Here is a 372-nt window from a genome sequence, read left to right on the forward strand (position 1 = left end):
CTGGAGAAAAGCCCTATGAGTGTAGTGATTGTGGGAAAATGTTCAGTCAACATTCTACACTCATTGAGCACCAGACAGTTCACACAGGAGAAAAGCCCTATGAGTGTAGTAATTGTGGGAAGTTCTTCAGTCATAGATCTACCCTCATTAAACACCACAGGGTTCACCCTGGAGAAAAACCCTATAAGTGTAGTAACTGTGGGAAGTTATTCCGTCATAGATCTACCCTCACTACACACCGCAGAATCCACACTCGAGAAAATCCCTAGGAGAGTAGTGATTGCCAGAAAACTATACTATTCAGGGAAAACTATACTCTCGTTGAACTTCAGTGAGTTCACACTGGAGAAAAACCTTACCAGTGTAGTGAAA

General features: G+C 42.5%; 1 protein-coding gene across 1 annotated transcript; it reads left to right on the forward strand.

Annotated features, from left to right (window-relative positions):
- Positions 1-5: 5 nt before the first annotated feature.
- On the forward strand, positions 6-269 carry LOC106728103 (zinc finger protein 883-like; the record flags this gene model as incomplete). The annotated part of the gene is made up of 1 exon (XM_014549329.1): positions 6-269. A coding segment is annotated over one exon (264 nt), but the record flags the coding sequence as incomplete, so codon positions are not given.
- Between the last annotated feature and the right edge of the window lie 103 nt (positions 270-372).

The sequence above is a fragment of the Myotis brandtii genome, unplaced genomic scaffold (assembly GCF_000412655.1).
Source record: "Myotis brandtii unplaced genomic scaffold, ASM41265v1 C40610165, whole genome shotgun sequence".
Lineage (NCBI taxonomy): Eukaryota > Metazoa > Chordata > Mammalia > Chiroptera > Vespertilionidae > Myotis > Myotis brandtii.